Source organism: Hyla sarda, chromosome 7 (genome assembly GCF_029499605.1).
Source record: "Hyla sarda isolate aHylSar1 chromosome 7, aHylSar1.hap1, whole genome shotgun sequence".
In the NCBI taxonomy this organism is placed as follows: Eukaryota; Metazoa; Chordata; class Amphibia; order Anura; family Hylidae; genus Hyla; species Hyla sarda.
Window position 1 is genome coordinate 1,281,778 of NC_079195.1, and position 19,559 is coordinate 1,301,336.

At 38.7% G+C, this 19,559-nt stretch overlaps 1 protein-coding gene across 9 annotated transcripts in view; it reads left to right on the forward strand.

The window, feature by feature from the left end:
• Positions 1–805: 805 nt before the first annotated feature.
• The window catches only part of LOC130281621 (histidine-rich glycoprotein-like), a 34,610-nt gene continuing 15,856 nt past the window's right edge, over positions 806–19,559 (forward strand). For 2 of the 9 annotated variants that reach the window (XM_056529035.1, XM_056529037.1), the window contains exon 1: positions 806–928. In XM_056529035.1, coding sequence (XP_056385010.1) covers positions 889–928 — 40 coding nt within the window. In that variant the 5' untranslated portion in view covers positions 806–888. The other 7 variants (XR_008846058.1, XM_056529038.1, XM_056529041.1 and 4 more) reach the window with 6 other exon arrangements.

Genomic DNA, 19,559 nt, shown 5'->3' on the forward strand with positions numbered 1-19,559 from the left:
ATCTATCTATCTATCTATCTAATATCTATCTATCTCATATCTATCTATCTATCTCATATCTATCTATCTATCTCATCTATCTATCTCATATCTATCTATCTATCTATCTCATCTATCTATCTATCTCATATCTATCTATCTATCTATCTATCTCATATCTATCTATCTATCTCATATCTATCTATCTATCTATCTATCTATCTCATATCTATCTATCTATCTCATATCTATCTATCTATCTCATATCTATCTATCTCATATCTATCTATATCATATCTATCTATCTCATATCTATCTATCTATCTCATATCTATCTATCTCATATCTATCTATCTATCTCATATCTATCTATCTCATATCTATCTATCTATCTATCTATCTATCTCATATCTATCTCATATCTATCTATCTCATATCTATCTATCTATCTCATATCTATCTATCTATCTCATATCTATCTATCTCATATCTATCTATATCATATCTATCTATCTCATATCTATCTATCTCATATCTATCTATCTATCTCATATCTATCTATCTCATATCTATCTATCTATCTCATATCTATCTATCTCATATCTATCTATCTATCTATCTATCTATCTCATATCTATCTATCTATCTATCTATCTATCTCATATCTATCTCATATCTATCTATCTCATATCTATCTATCTATCTCATATCTATCTGTCTTTTTCATGTCATCTCATACAGTAGTCGGTGACTATCTTACACTTCTGGTTACCATGTGACAGGCAATGACTGTGGTTTTAGCGCGGGTTCCTCTCCAGCTGTATGTGGGTTAACGGCAGAGACAATATATACGTCTATGATGGTGAGGACCCCGCCGTGTCCTCGCTGTAGATGTGATCAGGGAGGACCATGTCCTGTTTCTATCTCATCCTGATTGTAGGAATAGGAGGTGAGTATCTGCCGGAGCCAGTGCGCTCCTTCCTGTGTATTACCTGGTCACATGGGGTGCGGACGAGTCTTATATGAAGGGTTAATGCACATGGGGTGCGGACGAGTCTTATATGAAGGGTTAATGCCCGTGGGGTGCGGACGAGTCTTATATGAAGGGTTAATGCACATGGGGTGCGGACGAGTCTTATATGAAGGGTTAATGCCCGTGGGGTGCGGACGAGTTATATGAAGGGTTAATGCACATGGGGTGCAGACGAGTTACATGAAGGGTTAATGCACATGGGGTGCAGACGAGTTATATGAAGGGTTAATGCCCGTGGGGTGAGGACAAGTCTTATATGAAGGGTTAATCCCCGTGGGGTACGGACGAGTCTTATATGAAGGGTTAATGCCCGTGGGGTGCGGACGAGTGTTATATGAAGGGTTAATGTCCGTGGGGTACGGACGAGTCTTATATGAAGGGTTAATGCACATGGGGTGCGGACGAGTGTTATATGAAGAGTTAATGCACATGGGGTGCGGACGAGTCTTATATGAAGGGTTAATGCCCGTGGGGTGCGGACGAGTCTTATATGAAGGGTTAATGCCCGCGGGGTGCGGACGAGTCTTATATGAAGGGTTAATGCCCGTGGGGTGCGGACGAGTCTTATATGAAGGGTTAATGCCCGTGGGGTGCGGACGAGTGTTATATGAAGGGTTAATGCACATGGGGTGCGGACGAGTCTTATATGAAGGGTTAATGCCCGTGGGGTGCGGACGAGTGTTATATGAAGGGTTAATGCACATGGGGTGTGGACGAGTGTTATATGAAGGGTTAATGCCCGTGCGGTGCGGACGAGTCTTATATGAAGGGTTAATGCCCGTGGGGTGCGGACGAGTCTTATATGAAGGGTTAATGCACATGGGGTGCGGACGAGTGTTATATGAAGGGTTAATGCACATGGGGTGCGGACGAGTGTTATATGAAGGGTTAATGCACATGGGGTGCGGACGAGTCTTATATGAAGGGTTAATGCCCGTGGGGTGCGGACGAGTCTTATATGAAGGGTTAATGCCCGTGGGGTGCGGACGAGTTATATGCAGGGTTAATGCCCGTGGGGTGCGGACGAGTTATATGAAGGGTTAATGCCCATGGGGTGCAGACGAGTTATATGAAGGGTTAATGCACATGGGGTGCAGACGAGTTATATGAAGGGTTAATGCCCGTGGGGTGCGGACGAGTCTTATATGAAGGGTTAATGCCCGTGGGGTGCGGACGAGTTATATGAAGGGTTAATGCCCGTGGGGTGCGGACGAGTCTTTTATGAAGGGTTAATGCCCGTGGGGTGCGGACGAGTTATATGAAGGGTTAATGCACATGGGGTGCGGACGAGTTATATGAAGGGTTAATGCCCGTGGGGTGCGGACGAGTGTTATATGAAGGGTTAATGCACATGGGGTGCGGACGAGTTATATGAAGGGTTAATGCACATGGGGTGCGGACGAGTTATATGAAGGGTTAATGCCCGTGGGGTGCGGACGAGTGTTATATGAAGGGTTAATTCACATGGGGTGCGGACGAGTGTTATATGAAGGGTTAATGCACATGGGGTGCGGACGAGTTATATGAAGGGTTAATGCACATGGGGTGCGGACGAGTGTTATATGAAGGGTTAATGCACATGGGGTGCGGACGAGTGTTATATGAAGGGTTAATGCACATGGGGTGCGGACGAGTCTTATATGAAGGGTTAATGCCCGTGGGGTGCGGACGAGTGTTATATGAAGGGTTAATGCACATGGGGTGCGGACGAGTCTTATATGAAGGGTTAATGCCCGTGGGGTGCGGACGAGTGTTATATGAAGGGTTAATGCACATGGGGTGCGGACGAGTGTTATATGAAGGGTTAATGCCCGTGGGGTGCGGACGAGTGTTATATGAAGGGTTAATGCGGTGACTATTCTCTCTGTCTCATCATCATTTAGTAGATCTACGTTTTTTTTAACCCCTTCAGGTCGCGGCGTCACTTTATTCTATAATTTGCACATTACAGGACCCCATTCATGAACTCCTTAAAGGGGCACTCCGCTGCCCCCGCGTTCTGAACATTTTGTTACGAACGCTTGGAGTGGGCTGCGGAGGTCGTTCTGTCACGGCTACACCCCTCATGACGCCACGCGCCCTCAATGCAAGTCTATGGGAGGGGGCGTGTCATCCACCACGCCCCCTCCCATAGACTTGCATTAAGGGGGCGTGATGTGACGCCACAAGGGGCGTGGCCATAACATTACACCCAGAAATCGCAGGGGTCCCAGTCAGTCAGACATCTTATCCCCTATCCTATGTATAAGGGATAAGATGTCTAGGGGTGGAGTACCCCTTTAAGGACTTATGGCAGTGTTTTCCAAAGGTGTGCCTCCAGCTGTTGCAAACCTTCCAGACCACCTTCTCCTCTCAGAATGGATCAGTCCCTGATCAGCCGGTTGTCCCCCAGAATATAGAACTTGCTATGGATACAAACACCACGGGGAAGTCTATCTAATCCTGCCCATAGCAACCAATCAGATCGCTGCTTTCATTTCTAACAAGGCCTCTGCAAAGTGAAAGAAGCAATCTGATTGGTTGCTATGGGCAACTTTACCTCTAGACAGGTTTGTGATGGTATCAGAGGCCCAGATCAGCTTTACCCTGTACCCAGTACCCCACCAGCCCCTGATGTACCCCCTAAATAGCGTGTGGTAGTTTTTTCATATTATTAGTCGTGTGGTTGTTATTTTCTCTGATCCTGCAGTATTATTAGTCGTGTGGTTGTTATTTTCTCTGATCCTGCAGTATTATTAGTCGTGTGGTTGTTATTTTCTCTGATCCTGCAGTATTATTAGTCGTGTGGTTGTTTTTTTCTGATCCTGCAGTATTATTAGTCGTGTGGTTGTTTTTTCTGATCCTGCAGTATTATTAGTCGTGTGGTTGTTTTTTCTGAACCTGCAGTATTATTAGTCGTGTGGTTGTTGTTTCTGATCCTGCAGTATTATTAGTCGTGTGGTTGTTTTGTCTGATCCTGCAGTATTATTAGTCGTGTGGTTGTTTTGTCTGATCCTGCAGTATAATTAGTCGTGTGGTTGTTTTTTCTGATCCTGCAGTATTATTAGTCGTGTGGTTGTTGTTTCTGATCCTGCAGTATTATTAGTCGTGTGGTTGTTTTGTCTGATCCTGCAGTATTATTAGTCGTGTGGTTGTTTTTTCTGATCCTGCAGTATTATTAGTCGTGTGGTTGTTGTTTCTGATCCTGCAGTATTATTAGTCGTGTGGTTGTTTTGTATGATCCTGCAGTATTATTAGTCGTGTGGTTGTTTTTTCTGATCCTGCAGTATTATTAGTCGTATGGTTGTTTTTTCTGATCCTGCAGTATTATTGGTCGTGTGGTTGTTTTTTCTGATCCTGCAGTATTATTAGTCGTGTGGTTGTTGTTTCTGATCCTGCAGTATTATTAGTCGTGTGGTTGTTTTTTTCTGATCCTGCAGTATTATTAGTTGTGTGGTTGTTGTTTCTGATCCTGCAGTATTATTAGTCGTGTGGTTGTTTCTTCTGATCCTGCAGTATTATTAGTCGTGTTGTTGTTTCTGATCCTGCAGTATTATTAGTCGTGTGGTTGTTTTTTTCTGATCCTGCAGTATTATTAGTTGTGTGGTTGTTGTTTCTGATCCTGCAGTATTATTAGTCGTGTGGTTGTTTTGTCTGATCCTGCAGTATTATTAGTCGTGTGGTTGTTTTTTCTGATCCTGCAGTATTATTAGTCGTGTGGTTGTTTTTTCTGTTCCTTCAGTATTATTAGTCGTGTGGTTGTTTTTTCTGATCCTGCAGTATTATTAGGCGTGTGGTTGTTTTTTCTGATCCTGCAGTATTATTAGTCGTATGGTTGTTTTTTCTGATCCTGCAGTATTATTAGTTGTGTGGTTGTTGTTTCTGATCCTGCAGTATTATTAGTCGTGTGGTTATTGTTTCTGATCCTGCAGTATTATTAGTCGTGTGGTTGTTTTTTCTGATCCTGCAGTATTATTGGTCGTGTGGTTGTTTTTTCTGATCCTGCAGTATTATTAGTCGTGTGGTTGTTGTTTCTGATCCTGCAGTATTATTAGTCGTGTGGTTGTTGTTTCTGATCCTGCAGTATTATTAGTCGTGTGGTTGTTGTTTTGTCTGATCCTGCAGTATTATTAGTCATGTTGTTGTTTTGTATGATCCTGCAGTATTATTAGTCGTGTGGTTGTTTTTTCTGATCCTGCAGTATTATTAGTCGTGTGGTTGTTGTTTTTTTCTGATCCTGCAGTATTATTAGTCGTGTGGTTGTTGTTTCTGATCCTGCAGTATTATTAGTCGTGTGGTTGTTTTTTCTGTTACTTCAGTATTACTAGTCGTGTGGTTGTTTTTTTTGATCCTGCAGTATTATTAGTCGTGTGGTTGTTTTTCTCTGATCCTGCAGTATTATTAGTCGTGTGGTTGTTTTGTCTGATCCTGCAGTATTAGTCGTGTGGTTGTTTTTTCTGATCCTGCAGTATTATTAGTCGTGTGGTAGTTTTTTCTGATCCTGACGTATTATTAGTCGTGTGGTAGTTTTTTCATATTATTAGTCGTGTGGTTGTTATTTTTTCTGATCCTGCAGTATTATTAGTCTGTGGGTTGTTTTTCTGATCCTGCAGTTTAGCGTGTGGTTTTTTTTTCTCTGATCCTCATTTATTATTAGTCGTGTGGTTATTTCGTGTCTTTTTTTCTAGTCCTGAAGTATTATTAGTCGTTGGTAGTTTTTTTTATATTATTTAGTCGTGTTGATTTTTCTGATCCTGCAGTATTATTAGTCGTGTGGTTGTTTTTTCTGTTCCTTCAGTATTATTAGTCGTGTGGTTGTTTTTTTTGTTCCTTCAGTATTATTAGTCGTGTGGTTGTTTTTTCTGTTCCTTCAGTATTATTAGTCGTGTGGTTGTTTTTTCTGATCCTGCAGTATTATTAGTCGTATGGTTGTTTTTTCTGATCCTGCAGTATTATTAGTCGTGTGGTTGTTGTTTCTGATCCTGCAGTATTATTAGTCGTGTGGTTGTTGTTTCTGATCCTGCAGTATTATTAGTCGTGTGGTTATTGTTTCTGATCCTGCAGTATTATTAGTCGTGTGGTTGTTGTTTCTGATCCTGCAGTATTATTAGTCGTGTTGTTGTTTTGTATGATCCTGCAGTATTATTAGTCGTGTGGTTGTTTTTTCTGATCCTGCAGTATTATTAGTCGTGTGGTTGTTTTTTCTGATCCTGCAGTATTATTAGTCGTGTGGTTGTTGTTTCTGATCCTGCAGTATTATTAGTCGTGTGGTTGTTGTTTTTTCTGATCCTGCAGTATTATTAGTCGTGTGGTTGTTGTTTCTGATCCTGCAGTATTATTAGTCGTGTGGTTGTTGTTTCTGATCCTGCAGTATTATTAGTCGTGTGGTTGTTGTTTTGTCTGATCCTGCAGTATTATTAGTCGTGTTGTTGTTTTGTATGATCCTGCAGTATTATTAGTCGTGTGGTTGTTTTTTCTGATCCTGCAGTATTATTAGTCGTGTGGTTGTTGTTTTTTCTGATCCTGCAGTATTATTAGTCGTGTGGTTGTTGTTTCTGATCCTGCAGTATTATTAGTCGTGTGGTTGTTTTTTCTGTTCCTTCAGTATTATTAGTCCTGTGGTTGTTTTTTCTGTTCCTTCAGTATTATTAGTCGTGTGGTTGTTTTTTCTGTTCCTTCAGTATTATTAGTCGTGTGGTTGTTTTTTCTGATCCTGCAGTATTATTAGTCGTGTGGTTGTTTTTTCTGATCCTGCAGTATTATTAGTCGTATGGTTGTTTTTTCTGATCCTGCAGTATTATTAGTCGTGTGGTTGTTGTTTCTGATCCTGCAGTATTATTAGTCGTGTGGTTGTTGTTTCTGATCCTGCAGTATTATTAGTCGTGTGGTTATTGTTTCTGATCCTGCAGTATTATTAGTCGTGTGGTTGTTGTTTCTGATCCTGCAGTATTATTAGTCGTGTTGTTGTTTTGTATGATCCTGCAGTATTATTAGTCGTGTGGTTGTTTTTTCTGATCCTGCAGTATTATTAGTCGTGTGGTTGTTTTTTCTGATCCTGCAGTATTATTAGTCGTGTGGTTGTTGTTTCTGATCCTGCAGTATTATTAGTCGTGTGGTTGTTGTTTTTTCTGATCCTGCAGTATTATTAGTCGTGTGGTTGTTGTTTCTGATCCTGCAGTATTATTAGTCGTGTGGTTGTTGTTTCTGATCCTGCAGTATTATTAGTCGTGTGGTTGTTGTTTTGTCTGATCCTGCAGTATTATTAGTCGTGTTGTTGTTTTGTATGATCCTGCAGTATTATTAGTCGTGTGGTTGTTTTTTCTGATCCTGCAGTATTATTAGTCGTGTGGTTGTTGTTTTTTCTGATCCTGCAGTATTATTAGTCGTGTGGTTGTTGTTTCTGATCCTGCAGTATTATTAGTCGTGTGGTTGTTTTTTCTGTTCCTTCAGTATTATTAGTCCTGTGGTTGTTTTTTCTGTTCCTTCAGTATTATTAGTCGTGTGGTTGTTTTTTCTGTTCCTTCAGTATTATTAGTCGTGTGGTTGTTTTTTCTGATCCTGCAGTATTATTAGTCGTGTGGTTGTTTTTTCTGATCCTGCAGTATTATTAGTCGTATGGTTGTTTTTTCTGATCCTGCAGTATTATTAGTCGTGTGGTTGTTGTTTCTGATCCTGCAGTATTATTAGTCGTGTGGTTGTTGTTTCTGATCCTGCAGTATTATTAGTCGTGTGGTTATTGTTTCTGATCCTGCAGTATTATTAGTCGTGTGGTTGTTGTTTCTGATCCTGCAGTATTATCAGTCGTGTGGTTGTTTTTTCTGATCCTGCAGTATTATTAGTCGTGTGGTTGTTTTTTCTGATCCTGCAGTATTATTAGTCATGTGGTTGTTGTTTCTGATCCTGCAGTATTATTAGTCGTGTGGTTGTTGTTTCTGATCCTGCAGTATTATTGGTCGTGTGGTTGTTGTTTTGTCTAATCCTGCAGTATTATTAGTCGTGTTGTTGTTTTGTATGATCCTGCAGTATTATTAGTCGTGTGGTTGTTTTTTCTGATCCTGCAGTATTATTAGTCGCGTGGTTGTTGTTTTTTTCTGATCCTGCAGTATTATTAGTCGTGTGGTTGTTGTTTCTGATCCTGCAGTATTATTAGTCGTGTGGTTGTTTTTTCTGTTACTTCAGTATTACTAGTCGTGTGGTTGTTTTTTCTGATCCTGCAGTATTATTAGTCGTGTGGTTGTTGTTTCTGATCCTGCAGTATTATTAGTCGTGTGGTTGTTTTTCTCTGATCCTGCAGTATTATTAGTCGTGTGGTTGTTTTGTCTGATCCTGCAGTATTATTAGTCGTGTGGTTGTTTTTTCTGATCCTGCAGTATTATTAGTCGTGTGGTAGTTTTTTCTGATCCTGAAGTATTATTAGTCGTGTGGTAGTTTTTTCATATTATTAGTCGTGTGGTTGTTATTTTTTCTGATCCTGCAGTATTATTAGTCGTGTGGTTGTTGTTTTTTCTGATCCTGCAGTATTATTAGTCGTGTGGTTGTTTTTCTCTGATCCTGCAGTATTATTAGTCGTGTGGTAGTTTTTTCTGATCCTGCAGTATTATTAGTCGTGTGGTAGTTTTTTCTGATCCTGAAGTATTATTAGTCGTGTGGTTGTTTTTCTCTGATACTGCAGTATTATTAGTCGTGTGGTTGTTTTTTCTGATCCTGCAGTATTATTAGTCGTGTGGTTGTTTTTTTCTGATCCTGCAGTATTATCAGTCGTGTGGTTGTTGTTTCTGATCCTGCAGTATTATTAGTCGTGTGGTTATTGTTTCTGGTCCTGCAGTATTATTAGTCGTGTGGTTGTTGTTTCTGATCCTGCAGTATTATTATTCGTGTGGTTGTTTTTCTCTGATCCTGCAGTATTATTAGTCGTGTGGTTGTTTTTTCTGATCCTGCAGTATTATTATTCGTGTGGTTGTTTTTCTCTGATCCTGCAGTATTATTAGTCGTGTGGTTGTTGTTTCTGATCCTGCAGTATTATTAGTCGTGTGGTTGTTTTTTCTCTTCCTGCAGTATTATTAGTCGTGTGGTTGTTTTTTCTGATCCTGCAGTATTATTAGTCATGTGGTTGTTGTTTTTTCTGATCCTGCAGTATTATTAGTCGTGTGGTTGTTTTCCTCTGATCCTGCAGTATAATTAGTCGTGTGGTTGTTTTTTCTGATCCTGCAGTATTATTAGTTGTGTGGTTGTTTTTTCTGATCCTGCAGTATTATTAGTCGTGTGGTTGTTGTTTCTGATCCTGCAGTATTATTAGTCGTGTGGTTGTTTTTTCTCTTCCTGCAGTATTATTAGTCGTGTGGTTATTGTTTCTGATCCTGCAGTATTATTAGTCGTGTGGTTGTTGTCTCTGATCCTGCAGTATTATTAGTCGTGTGGTTGTTGTTTCTGATCCTGCAGTATTATTATTCGTGTGGTTGTTTTTCTCTGATCCTGCAGTATTATTAGTCGTGTGGTTGTTTTTTCTGATCCTGCAGTATTATTAGTCGTGTGGTTGTTTTTCTCTGATCCTGCAGTTTTATTAGTCGTGTGGTAGTTTTTTCTGATCCTGCAGTATTATTAGTCGTGTGGTTGTTTTGTCTGATCCTGGAGTATTATTATTCGTGTGGTTGTTTTTCTGATCTTGCAGTATTATTAGTCGTATGGTAGTTTTTTCTGATCCTGCAGTATTATTAGTCGTGTGGTTGTTTTTTCTGATCCTGCAGTATTATTAGTCGTGTGGTTGTTTTTTCTGATCCTGCAGTATTATTAGTCGTGTGGTTGTTTTTTCTGATCCTGCAGTATTATTAGTCGTGTGGTTGTTTCTTCTGATCCTGCAGTATTATTAGTCGTGTGGTTGTTTTTCTCTGATCCTGCAGTATAATTAGTCGTGTGGTTGTTTTGTCTGATCCTGCAGTATTATTAGTCGTGTGGTTGTTTTTTCTGATCCTGCAGTATTATTAGTCGTGTGGTTGTTTCTTCTGATCCTGCAGTATTATTAGTCGTGTGGTTGTTTTTTCTGATCCTGCAGTATTATTAGTCATGTGGTTGTTGTTTTTTCTGATCCTGCAGTATTATTAGTCATGTGGTTGTTGTATTTTCTGATCCTGCAGTATTATTAGTCGTGTGGTTGTTTTCCTCTGATCCTGCAGTATAATTAGTCGTGTGGTTGTTTTTTCTGATCCTGCAGTATTATTAGTTGTGTGGTTGTTTTTTCTGATCCTGCAGTATTATTAGTCGTGTGGTTGTTGTTTCTGATCCTGCAGTATTATTAGTCGTGTGGTTGTTTTTTCTCTTCCTGCAGTATTATTAGTCGTGTGGTTGTTTTTTCTGATCCTGCAGTATTATTAGTCGTGTGGTTGTTTTGTCTGATCCTGCAGTATTATTAGTCGTGTGGTTGTTTTTCTCTGATCCTGCAGTATTATTAGTCATGTGGTTGTTTTTTCTGATCCTGCAGTATTATTAGTCGTGTGGTTGTTTTGTCTGATCCTGCAGTATTATTAGTCGTGTGGTTGTTTTCTCTGATCCTGCAGTATTATTAGTCGTGAGGTTGTTTTTTTCTGATCCTGCAGTATTATTAGTCGTGTGGTTGTTGTTTTTTTCTGATCCTGCAGTATTATTAGTCGTGTGGTTGTTGTTTTTTTCTGATCCTGCAGTATTATTAGTCGTGTGGTTGTTGTTTTTTCTGATCCTGCAGTATTATTAGTCGTGTGGTTGTTGTTTCTGATCCTGCAGTATTATTAGTCGTGTGGTTGTTGTTTCTGATCCTGCAGTATTATTAGTCGTGTGGTTGTTGTTTTGTCTGATCCTGCAGTATTATTAGTCGTGTTGTTGTTTTGTATGATCCTGCAGTATTATTAGTCGTGTGGTTGTTTTTTCTGATCCTGCAGTATTATTAGTCGTGTGGTTGTTGTTTTTTCTGATCCTGCAGTATTATTAGTCGTGTGGTTGTTGTTTCTGATCCTGCAGTATTATTAGTCGTGTGGTTGTTGTTTTTTCTGATCCTGCAGTATTATTAGTCGTGGGGTTGTTGTTTCTGATCCTGCAGTATTATTAGTCGTGTGGTTGTTTTTTCTGTTCCTTCAGTATTATTAGTCCTGTGGTTGTTTTTTCTGTTCCTTCAGTATTATTAGTCGTGTGGTTGTTTTTTCTGTTCCTTCAGTATTATTAGTCGTGTGGTTGTTTTTTCTGATCCTGCAGTATTATTAGTCGTGTGGTTGTTTTTTCTGATCCTGCAGTATTATTAGTCGTATGGTTGTTTTTTCTGATCCTGCAGTATTATTAGTCGTGTGGTTGTTGTTTCTGATCCTGCAGTATTATTAGTCGTGTGGTTGTTGTTTCTGATCCTGCAGTATTATTAGTCGTGTGGTTATTGTTTCTGATCCTGCAGTATTATTAGTCGTGTGGTTGTTGTTTCTGATCCTGCAGTATTATTAGTCGTGTGGTTGTTTTTTCTGATCCTGCAGTATTATTAGTCGTGTGGTTGTTTTTTCTGATCCTGCAGTATTATTAGTCGTATGGTTGTTTTTTCTGATCCTGCAGTATTATTAGTCGTGTGGTTGTTGTTTCTGATCCTGCAGTATTATTAGTCGTGTGGTTGTTGTTTCTGATCCTGCAGTATTATTAGTCGTGTGGTTATTGTTTCTGATCCTGCAGTATTATTAGTCGTGTGGTTGTTGTTTCTGATCCTGCAGTATTATTAGTCGTGTGGTTGTTGTTTCTGATCCTGCAGTATTATCAGTCGTGTGGTTGTTTTTTCTGATCCTGCAGTATTATTAGTCATGTGGTTGTTGTATTTTCTGATCCTGCAGTATTATTAGTCGTGTGGTTGTTTTCCTCTGATCCTGCAGTATAATTAGTCGTGTGGTTGTTTTTTCTGATCCTGCAGTATTATTAGTTGTGTGGTTGTTTTTTCTGATCCTGCAGTATTATTAGTCGTGTGGTTGTTGTTTCTGATCCTGCAGTATTATTAGTCGTGTGGTTGTTTTTTCTCTTCCTGCAGTATTATTAGTCGTGTGGTTGTTTTTTCTGATCCTGCAGTATTATTAGTCGTGTGGTTGTTTTGTCTGATCCTGCAGTATTATTAGTCGTGTGGTTGTTTTTCTCTGATCCTGCAGTATTATTAGTCATGTGGTTGTTTTTTCTGATCCTGCAGTATTATTAGTCGTGTGGTTGTTTTGTCTGATCCTGCAGTATTATTAGTCGTGTGGTTGTTTTCTCTGATCCTGCAGTATTATTAGTCGTGAGGTTGTTTTTTTCTGATCCTGCAGTATTATTAGTCGTGTGGTTGTTGTTTTTTTCTGATCCTGCAGTATTATTAGTCGTGTGGTTGTTGTTTTTTTCTGATCCTGCAGTATTATTAGTCGTGTGGTTGTTGTTTTTTCTGATCCTGCAGTATTATTAGTCGTGTGGTTGTTGTTTCTGATCCTGCAGTATTATTAGTCTTGTGGTTGTTGTTTCTGATCCTGCAGTATTATTAGTCGTGTGGTTGTTGTTTTGTCTGATCCTGCAGTATTATTAGTCGTGTTGTTGTTTTGTATGATCCTGCAGTATTATTAGTCGTGTGGTTGTTTTTTCTGATCCTGCAGTATTATTAGTCGTGTGGTTGTTGTTTTTTCTGATCCTGCAGTATTATTAGTCGTGTGGTTGTTGTTTCTGATCCTGCAGTATTATTAGTCGTGTGGTTGTTGTTTTTTCTGATCCTGCAGTATTATTAGTCGTGGGGTTGTTGTTTCTGATCCTGCAGTATTATTAGTCGTGTGGTTGTTTTTTCTGTTCCTTCAGTATTATTAGTCCTGTGGTTGTTTTTTCTGTTCCTTCAGTATTATTAGTCGTGTGGTTGTTTTTTCTGTTCCTTCAGTATTATTAGTCGTGTGGTTGTTTTTTCTGATCCTGCAGTATTATTAGTCGTGTGGTTGTTTTTTCTGATCCTGCAGTATTATTAGTCGTATGGTTGTTTTTTCTGATCCTGCAGTATTATTAGTCGTGTGGTTGTTGTTTCTGATCCTGCAGTATTATTAGTCGTGTGGTTGTTGTTTCTGATCCTGCAGTATTATTAGTCGTGTGGTTATTGTTTCTGATCCTGCAGTATTATTAGTCGTGTGGTTGTTGTTTCTGATCCTGCAGTATTATCAGTCGTGTGGTTGTTTTTTCTGATCCTGCAGTATTATTAGTCGTGTGGTTGTTTTTTCTGATCCTGCAGTATTATTAGTCATGTGGTTGTTGTTTCTGATCCTGCAGTATTATTAGTCGTGTGGTTGTTGTTTCTGATCCTGCAGTATTATTAGTCGTGTGGTTGTTGTTTTGTCTGATCCTGCAGTATTATTAGTCGTGTTGTTGTTTTGTATGATCCTGCAGTATTATTAGTCGTGTGGTTGTTTTTTCTGATCCTGCAGTATTATTAGTCGCGTGGTTGTTGTTTTTTTCTGATCCTGCAGTATTATTAGTCGTGTGGTTGTTGTTTCTGATCCTGCAGTATTATTAGTCGTGTGGTTGTTTTTTCTGTTACTTCAGTATTACTAGTCGTGTGGTTGTTTTTTCTGATCCTGCAGTATTATTAGTCGTGTGGTTGTTGTTTCTGATCCTGCAGTATTATTAGTCGTGTGGTTGTTTTTCTCTGATCCTGCAGTATTATTAGTCGTGTGGTTGTTTTGTCTGATCCTGCAGTATTATTAGTCGTGTGGTTGTTTTTTCTGATCCTGCAGTATTATTAGTCGTGTGGTAGTTTTTTCTGATCCTGAAGTATTATTAGTCGTGTGGTAGTTTTTTCATATTATTAGTCGTGTGGTTGTTATTTTTTCTGATCCTGCAGTATTATTAGTCGTGTGGTTGTTGTTTTTTCTGATCCTGCAGTATTATTAGTCGTGTGGTTGTTTTTCTCTGATCCTGCAGTATTATTAGTCGTGTGGTAGTTTTTTCTGATCCTGCAGTATTATTAGTCGTGTGGTAGTTTTTTCTGATCCTGAAGTATTATTAGTCGTGTGGTTGTTTTTCTCTGATCCTGCAGTATTATTAGTCGTGTGGTTGTTTTTTCTGATCCTGCAGTATTATTAGTCGTGTGGTTGTTTTTTTCTGATCCTGCAGTATTATCAGTCGTGTGGTTGTTGTTTCTGATCCTGCAGTATTATTAGTCGTGTGGTTATTGTTTCTGGTCCTGCAGTATTATTAGTCGTGTGGTTGTTGTTTCTGATCCTGCAGTATTATTATTCGTGTGGTTGTTTTTCTCTGATCCTGCAGTATTATTAGTCGTGTGGTTGTTTTTTCTGATCCTGCAGTATTATTAGTCGTGTGGTTGTTTTTCTCTGATCCTGCAGTTTTATTAGTCGTGTGGTAGTTTTTTCTGATCCTGCAGTATTATTAGTCGTGTGGTTGTTTTGTCTGATCCTGGAGTATTATTATTCGTGTGGTTGTTTTTCTGATCTTGCAGTATTATTAGTCGTATGGTAGTTTTTTCTGATCCTGCAGTATTATTAGTCGTGTGGTTGTTTTTTCTGATCCTGCAGTATTATTAGTCGTGTGGTTGTTTTTTCTGATCCTGCAGTATTATTAGTCGTGTGGTTGTTTTTTCTGATCCTGCAGTATTATTAGTCGTGTGGTTGTTTTTTCTGATCCTGCAGTATTATTAGTCGTGTGGTTGTTTTTCTCTGATCCTGCAGTATTATTAGTCGTGTGGTTGTTTTGTCTGATCCTGCAGTATTATTAGTCGTGTGGTTGTTTTTTCTGATCCTGCAGTATTATTAGTCATGTGGTTGTTTCTTCTGATCCTGCAGTATTATTAGTCGTGTGGTTGTTTTTTCTGATCCTGCAGTATTATTAGTCATGTGGTTGTTGTTTTTTCTGATCCTGCAGTATTATTAGTCGTGTGGTTGTTTTCCTCTGATCCTGCAGTATAATTAGTCGTGTGGTTGTTTTTTTTGATCCTGCAGTATTATTAGTTGTGTGGTTGTTTTTTCTGATCCTGAAGTATTATTAGTCGTGTGGTAGTTTTTTCATATTATTAGTCGTGTGGTTGTTATTTTTTCTGATCCTGCAGTATTATTAGTCGTGTGGTTGTTGTTTTTTCTGATCCTGCAGTATTATTAGTCGTGTGGTTGTTTTTCTCTGATCCTGCAGTATTATTAGTCGTGTGGTAGTTTTTTCTGATCCTGCAGTATTATTAGTCGTGTGGTAGTTTTTTCTGATCCTGAAGTATTATTAGTCGTGTGGTTGTTTTTCTCTGATCCTGCAGTATTATTAGTCGTGTGGTTGTTTTTTCTGATCCTGCAGTATTATTAGTCGTGTGGTTGTTTTTTTCTGATCCTGCAGTATTATCAGTCGTGTGGTTGTTGTTTCTGATCCTGCAGTATTATTAGTCGTGTGGTTATTGTTTCTGGTCCTGCAGTATTATTAGTCGTGTGGTTGTTGTTTCTGATCCTGCAGTATTATTATTCGTGTGGTTGTTTTTCTCTGATCCTGCAGTATTATTAGTCGTGTGGTTGTTTTTTCTGATCCTGCAGTATTATTAGTCGTGTGGTTGTTTTTCTCTGATCCTGCAGTTTTATTAGTCGTGTGGTAGTTTTTTCTGATCCTGCAGTATTATTAGTCGTGTGGTTGTTTTGTCTGATCCTGGAGTATTATTATTCGTGTGGTTGTTTTTCTGATCTTGCAGTATTATTAGTCGTATGGTAGTTTTTTCTGATCCTGCAGTATTATTAGTCGTGTGGTTGTTTTTTCTGATCCTGCAGTATTATTAGTCGTGTGGTTGTTTTTTCTGATCCTGCAGTATTATTAGTCGTGTGGTTGTTTTTTCTGATCCTGCAGTATTATTAGTCGTGTGGTTGTTTTTTCTGATCCTGCAGTATTATTAGTCGTGTGGTTGTTTTTCTCTGATCCTGCAGTATTATTAGTCGTGTGGTTGTTTTGTCTGATCCTGCAGTATTATTAGTCGTGTGGTTGTTTTTTCTGATCCTGCAGTATTATTAGTCATGTGGTTGTTTCTTCTGATCCTGCAATATTATTAGTCGTGTGGTTGTTTTTTCTGATCCTGCAGTATTATTAGTCATGTGGTTGTTGTTTTTTCTGATCCTGCAGTATTATTAGTCGTGTGGTTGTTTTCCTCTGATCCTGCAGTATAATTAGTCGTGTGGTTGTTTTTTTTGATCCTGCAGTATTATTAGTTGTGTGGTTGTTTTTTCTGATCCTGCAGTATTATTAGTCGTGTGGTTGTTGTTTCTGATCCTGCAGTATTATTAGTCGTGTGGTTGTTTTTTCTCTTCCTGCAGTATTATTAGTCGTGTGGTTATTGTTTCTGGTCCTGCAGTATTATTAGTCGTGTGGTTGTTGTTTCTGATCCTGCAGTATTATTATTCGTGTGGTTCTTTTCCTCTGATCCTGCAGTATTATTAGTCGTGTGGTTGTTTTTTCTGATTCTGCAGTATTATTAGTCGTGTGGTTGTTTTTCTCTGATCCTGCAGTTTTATTAGTCGTGTGGTAGTTTTTTCTGATCCTGCAGTATTATTAGTCGTGTGGTTGTTTTGTCTGATCCTGGAGTATTATTATTCGTGTGGTTGTTTTTCTGATCTTGCAGTATTATTAGTCGTATGGTAGTTTTTTCTGATCCTGCAGTATTATTAGTCGTGTGGTTGTTTTTTCTGATCCTGCAGTATTATTAGTCGTGTGGTTGTTTTTTCTGATCCTGCAGTATTATTAGTCGTGTGGTTGTTTTTTCTGATCCTGCAGTATTATTAGTCGTGTGGTTGTTTTTTCTGATCCTGCAGTATTATTAGTCGTGTGGTTGTTTTTCTCTGATCCTGCAGTATTATTAGTCGTGTGGTTGTTTTGTCTGATCCTGCAGTATTATTAGTCGTGTGGTTGTTTTTTCTGATCCTGCAGTATTATTAGTCATGTGGTTGTTTCTTCTGATCCTGCAGTATTATTAGTCGTGTGGTTGTTTTTTCTGATCCTGCAGTATTATTAGTCATGTGGTTGTTGTTTTTTCTGATCCTGCAGTATTATTAGTCATGTGGTTGTTGTTTTTTCTGATCCTGCAGTATTATTAGTCGTGTGGTTGTTTTCCTCTGATCCTGCAGTATAATTAGTCGTGTGGTTGTTTTTTCTGATCCTGCAGTATTATTAGTTGTGTGGTTGTTTTTTCTGATCCTGCAGTATTATTAGTCGTGTGGTTGTTGTTTCTGATCCTGCAGTATTATTAGTCGTGTGGTTGTTTTTTCTCTTCCTGCAGTATTATTAGTCGTGTGGTTGTTTTTTCTGATCCTGCAGTATTATTAGTCGTGTGGTTGTTTTTTCTGATCCTGCAGTATTATTAGTCGTGTGGTTGTTTTTTCTGATCCTGCAGTATTATTAGTCGTGTGGTTGTTTTTCTCTGATCCTGCAGTATTATTAGTCGTGTGGTTGTTTTGTCTGATCCTGCAGTATTATTAGTCGTGTGGTTGTTTTTTCTGATCCTGCAGTATTATTAGTCATGTGGTTGTTTCTTCTGATCCTGCAGTATTATTAGTCGTGTGGTTGTTTTTTCTGATCCTGCAGTATTATTAGTCATGTGGTTGTTGTTTTTTCTGATCCTGCAGTATTATTAGTCGTGTGGTTGTTTTCCTCTGATCCTGCAGTATAATTAGTCGTGTGGTTGTTTTTTCTGATCCTGCAGTATTATTAGTTGTGTGGTTGTTTTTTCTGATCCTGCAGTATTATTAGTCGTGTGGTTGTTGTTTCTGATCCTGCAGTATTATTAGTCGTGTGGTTGTTTTTTCTCTTCCTGCAGTATTATTAGTCGTGTGGTTATTGTTTCTGGTCCTGCAGTATTATTAGTCGTGTGGTTGTTGTTTCTGATCCTGCAGTATTATTATTCGTGTGGTTCTTTTCCTCTGATCCTGCAGTATTATTAGTCGTGTGGTTGTTTTTTCTGATTCTGCAGTATTATTAGTCGTGTGGTTGTTTTTCTCTGATCCTGCAGTTTTATTAGTCGTGTGGTAGTTTTTTCTGATCCTGCAGTATTATTAGTCGTGTGGTTGTTTTGTCTGATCCTGGAGTATTATTATTCGTGTGGTTGTTTTTCTGATCTTGCAGTATTATTAGTCGTATGGTAGTTTTTTCTGATCCTGCAGTATTATTAGTCGTGTGGTTGTTTTTTCTGATCCTGCAGTATTATTAGTCGTGTGGTTGTTTTTTCTGATCCTGCAGTATTATTAGTCGTGTGGTTGTTTTTTCTGATCCTGCAGTATTATTAGTCGTGTGGTTGTTTTTTCTGATCCTGCAGTATTATTAGTCGTGTGGTTGTTTTTCTCTGATCCTGCAGTATTATTAGTCGTGTGGTTGTTTTGTCTGATCCTGCAGTATTATTAGTCGTGTGGTTGTTTTTTCTGATCCTGCAGTATTATTAGTCATGTGGTTGTTTCTTCTGATCCTGCAGTATTATTAGTCGTGTGGTTGTTTTTTCTGATCCTGCAGTATTATTAGTCATGTGGTTGTTGTTTTTTCTGATCCTGCAGTATTATTAGTCATGTGGTTGTTGTTTTTTCTGATCCTGCAGTATTATTAGTCGTGTGGTTGTTTTCCTCTGATCCTGCAGTATAATTAGTCGTGTGGTTGTTTTTTCTGATCCTGCAGTATTATTAGTTGTGTGGTTTTTTTTTCTGATCCTGCAGTATTATTAGTCGTGTGGTTGTTGTTTCTGATCCTGCAGTATTATTAGTCGTGTGGTTGTTTTTTCTCTTCCTGCAGTATTATTAGTCGTGTGGTTGTTTTTTCTGATCCTGCAGTATTATTAGTCGTGTGGTTGTTTTGTCTGATCCTGCAGTATTATTAGTCGTGTGGTTGTTTTTCTCTGATCCTGCAGTATTATTAGTCATGTGGTTGTTTTTTCTGATCCTGCAGTATTATTAGTCGTGTGGTTGTTTTGTCTGATCCTGCAGTATTATTAGTCGTGTGGTTGTTTTCTCTGATCCTACAGTATTATTAGTCGTGAGGTTGTTTTTTTCTGATCCTGCAGTATTATTAGTCGTGTGGTTGTTGTTTTTTTCTGATCCTGCAGTATTATTAGTCGTGTGGTTGTTGTTTTTTTCTGATCCTGCAGTATTATTAGTCGTGTGGTTGTTGTTTTTTCTGATCCTGCAGTATTATTAGTCGTGTGGTTGTTGTTTCTGATCCTGCAGTATTATTAGTCGTGTGGTTGTTGTTTCTGATCCTGCAGTATTATTAGTCGTGTGGTTGTTGTTTTGTCTGATCCTGCAGTATTATTAGTCGTGTTGTTGTTTTGTATGATCCTGCAGTATTATTAGTCGTGTGGTTGTTTTTTCTGATCCTGCAGTATTATTAGTCGTGTGGTTGTTGTTTTTTCTGATCCTGCAGTATTATTAGTCGTGTGGTTGTTGTTTCTGATCCTGCAGTATTATTAGTCGTGTGGTTGTTGTTTTTTCTGATCCTGCAGTATTATTAGTCGTGGGGTTGTTGTTTCTGATCCTGCAGTATTATTAGTCGTGTGGTTGTTTTTTCTGTTCCTTCAGTATTATTAGTCCTGTGGTTGTTTTTTCTGTTCCTTCAGTATTATTAGTCGTGT